This window comes from Apis dorsata, unplaced genomic scaffold (assembly GCF_000469605.1).
Source record: "Apis dorsata unplaced genomic scaffold, Apis dorsata 1.3 scaffold_661, whole genome shotgun sequence".
NCBI lineage: Eukaryota > Metazoa > Arthropoda > Insecta > Hymenoptera > Apidae > Apis > Apis dorsata.
The window spans coordinates 96,689-100,833 of NW_006263848.1; the positions used below are offsets into that span (position 1 = coordinate 96,689).

The following is a 4,145-nucleotide window of genomic DNA, read 5'->3' on the forward strand; positions in this document are numbered from 1 at the left end:
ATATTCCAATGTCTAAAGTTAATATATACCTTATCCAAATGTCTAGGAGTCGAATGAACAGGGACAGGTCGCCAGGTCAAACCTGATACAAAAATTTCTTCATTGGTTGGTGGATATAAACCTGCTAATAAAACTTGCGCGGACATTATACACCGATCCGCATAACTACTCTGCGTCAGAGATAGAGTACTATCGTATGTGTTGCCAATTATCGAGCCGTATTCAGTGCGAATCCATTGACCAATGTTATACATTCGTAGCATACCATCCTGTATATAATGTGAAACATTCAGAATTATGTATATTAATGATTTTTACAATGGAAAAATTTTTTTTTTATAAAATAATAATAGATCAAAAAACTTATACAATTGATATTAATGTTGAATAAATAAATAAACTATTTGTGTGATTATTTATATAAATATATGTATATATATTTTGTTTCGAAAACACTATTTTTAATTTTATGATTTTAATGATATAATATTAATAATACTAATAATATTTTTTCTCATTACATCACATATCTTTTATAAATTTATATAATATCAATTTTAACTTAACAAATAAATATATTAACATGTTTGGATTGATAAAAAATCAAATTATCGATTATAATAAAAATACATATCTAAAATTGATATGTAAATGTAATGAAACAAAGAAATATAATCTATAATTAACATTTCAATTTATTATGATAACAAATATGTTAATATTTATTATTTTATTATAAAATTCGATTGATTAATGTAAACATATGTAATGCATAGATCCATTCGTCAATTTAATAAATTTACTTAAAATTTATAACCTTTGTTAAAGCTCCCCAACCACCTTGCCATTTGTAATTCCGATATGGATCGTTTGGATAAGTTTCCGTAGGATTACGATCTCCATGTCGAAAAACCTGTTGAATCATTATCAAGATTAATTGTTACAAGGATATGATACACTGATCAAATCATGTATCAAAATGATATATGTACTTACAAATATCACCTGTTGTATAGAAGTTTGTGTACCGTTGTGTATCGTTGAAGCAAATGCCACATACGCAAACAATACAGAACCGATACCGATACTAAGTATCGAAACCATGATGTGAGTACCTATGTTATTTCGTTGAGAATTGTTACACGATTTTTGTTTATTTTCTTCATTCATTCTATTATATTTATTGTGTGTGCTTTGCAAAAAATCATCTGGAAGGAATGCGGCTTTCATTGATTGATTTAGATGATTTATTATATTTATAAAAATAATATATTATAAATAAAATAGCATATTAACCGAAAATCAATTTAAGATAAGATTAGAAATAAAATCGTGTAATAAAAGAGGAATGTATTTTCCTTATTACGCGAGACTTTTTGTCACATACAAACAGTATATTGAATATATGTATATATATATATATATATTTATTTCATTTGTATATTATCAAATAATATGTATTATATGTATGTATATGTATTATATAAAAAATCATTTCTTTCTAAGTTTAAGAAATTGAATTAAAATTGTATTTATTTTATTACCATTAATTAGTAATTGAATTTAATCTTTGATCAATGTTTGTCGATATAACCGTTTTTCTCATTACTTTTTGTTACTTTTCATTACCGTTGTTCTTATTATTGCCCAATCGATCGGTGAAACGAAATAGAAAGACATATATATCAGTATGAACAAATGACATTTAAAAATTTATACGTACATATATCTTTGAAGATACGTTTGCGCATATAGAACAACGCAGACAGAAAAACAACGTTGTCGAAAGATGTGGAAAAAAAGAGAGGAATCGATTAACAAATCAATTATTAATTTTTTGATAAAAACAAAAGCACGCGCGATAATTCCTAATTAGGTAGAAAATAAATGTTTATATTTTTTAAAACAACACATTAAATACACATGTCGGTAGAAAGAATGTGCAATGTATCGATATGATCCGTCAGATAATATCGTATAACGTATTCGACACTAGAGTGCGCTCATATGCACATCGTAATGGTGGGGAGTGTGTTGTCACAAAGTATAGTAAGTTGTCACAAAGTATAGTAGTATAAAATATAAGAAAGATATAAGATCGAGCAATCTGACAAAATTGTTTTAAGAATTCATAATATTCAATTATTATGGTAATTTCTATATAAATATCTTATATCTATATATATATATATATATATACATATTATAAATGAATAATAATAATGATTTTCGGTAATTGATGGTTATTTATTTATGAGTATTTATTTGGATATATTATAATATCAGTGTTAATTATCAATGGTAATATAGCAATAGTTGCTATCGATAAGAGACTCTTGTATACTAGTTAATCTAAATATTGTAATAATGAAAAAAATAATTTATGATTAGCTATTTATGTATTTGCAAATTTAAAAAAATAAGGAAAAAATAATAAATAGTAAAAATAATGCAGAAAAGAAAGGTACATTGGATTTATTTTCATTAACTTTACATATGTATTGATACGTTGACTGTTGGATTCAACAGCATTCGTTCGAAAACATAATCGGTATAAAATATATAATTAATTCAAAAAATAAATAATAATCATTCACATACTTATGATATATTAAAATACGATGTATTATGAGTATTTATAATAATAAAATGAGCTATAATAATAATACAGTTAATATTAATTTGTTAACGGAAAAATATTCCTATAATTTCATTCATTCGAAATAGAATTTACATCATCTCGATTAGAATTGTGCATTGAAATTGTCGTTGAAAACATTCTTGCGCAAAGAAAATATTGCTTCGTTGAATCTATAAGAAGCATGATCGAAAAATAGAAACAGATTTTTCGCATTAATTTTAATTATAGGATATTCGATCGATCATAATTTCTTATATAATGTTTAATAATATAATTTAATATAATTTTACCTACATATGTTTTCATGAATTCTGATAATAATGAAATACGAATGAAGTCACTTTATAACTAGAACGATGACTAGAATTTAATTAATTATTTTACTATCAAAATATAAATTGAAAAATATGCGAATTGGATATATGAAATAAAAATAGAAAATTAATTTAAAATAAATATAGATTTAATTTATAATATTAATCAAAAGATAAAGCAGCTAAAATTGTTAGATATTTTGTGATAGATTTTGAATAGAAAAGAAATCTTTACGAACGAATGCAAGAAAGAACGCGCATAAATAAACATCTATGATGTTAAAATTCGAGAAATAGCGATCAATCGATCAAAAATGTGTTTTAATCTAAGCTTGTTCAGAACGACGTCGACGGCCAGGTCCTCCGGCATAATTTGCCGCGGCTAGTCCCATTAAATGTTTTGCAGCTTGTGATCCGCTGAATCCACGACTCAAACCGAGATCCAATCCTCGTTTGTTACTGTAAAAAGGAACCGCGGTCAACGCGGAGAAATTTGTAAAACGGATAATAGATATTTTAATGATTAAGTTAATTAAAAGAACGTGATATCAATATAATAATATATTACGTTATATTTACTTTTCAAGCTCTGGATTGCGTATCATGGTGTGACCAAGTCGAGTAATAATTTCCATCAATGCTTCCGGATCTTCTTCATCAAATTGACTCCAATATCCTTGTTGACTATATATAAAATGAAAATGAGAATCTCTTTTAACAAAAGCATATCCGTGAAAATCTCATTACTAACGTCGTTTTAACTATCAAATTTATAACTTCTTTGTTTATCAAGCTACGTATACGCGATACTGATAGAATGAAAAGATACAACAACAACATTCTCGTCTCTTTAATTTTAGATACACTGGAATCGTTTTCTCTCATTAAACGATGTCTCATTAAATGGAACTAGGTTAAATTTCTGACATTGCCAGATGGATCTTCCGTTCACTTTGTACGTATATATTTTTTTCTCGATTTCTTTGTAATATAATATTCACAATTAAACTGATTCGCGAAATATATATATATATATATTTATATATATTTATAATATATTTTTATAATACATATACATTTATTATTATATTATATATATTTATAATTATTTATATATTATATATTATATTTTTTATAATATATTATCCTGGATTATGAATTTCATCGTATCTTTTGGAAAAAGTAAATAA

General features: G+C 25.2%; 2 protein-coding genes across 2 annotated transcripts in view; both read right to left on the reverse strand.

The window, feature by feature from the left end:
- LOC102678135 (EH domain-containing protein 3) overlaps window positions 1-1,968 on the reverse strand; it is a 9,389-nt gene extending 7,421 nt beyond the window's left edge. Inside the window, exons 1-4 of the mRNA XM_031513536.1 lie at window positions 1,724-1,968; window positions 997-1,208; window positions 818-913; window positions 30-269 (exon numbers count right to left, since the gene is read on the reverse strand). Of these exons, the coding sequence (XP_031369396.1) occupies window positions 30-269; window positions 818-913; window positions 997-1,208; window positions 1,724-1,751 (576 nt within the window). The 5' untranslated portion in view covers window positions 1,752-1,968. The remainder of the gene's footprint in view (window positions 1-29; window positions 270-817; window positions 914-996; window positions 1,209-1,723) is intronic.
- Window positions 1,969-2,724: 756 nt separating this feature from the next.
- LOC102676745 (diuretic hormone class 2) overlaps window positions 2,725-4,145 on the reverse strand; it is a 42,714-nt gene continuing 41,293 nt past the window's right edge. Inside the window, exons 3-5 of the mRNA XM_006622083.2 lie at window positions 3,535-3,639; window positions 3,174-3,414; window positions 2,725-3,122 (exon numbers count right to left, since the gene is read on the reverse strand). Coding sequence (XP_006622146.1) covers window positions 3,282-3,414; window positions 3,535-3,639 — 238 coding nt within the window. The 3' untranslated portion in view covers window positions 2,725-3,122; window positions 3,174-3,281. The remainder of the gene's footprint in view (window positions 3,123-3,173; window positions 3,415-3,534; window positions 3,640-4,145) is intronic.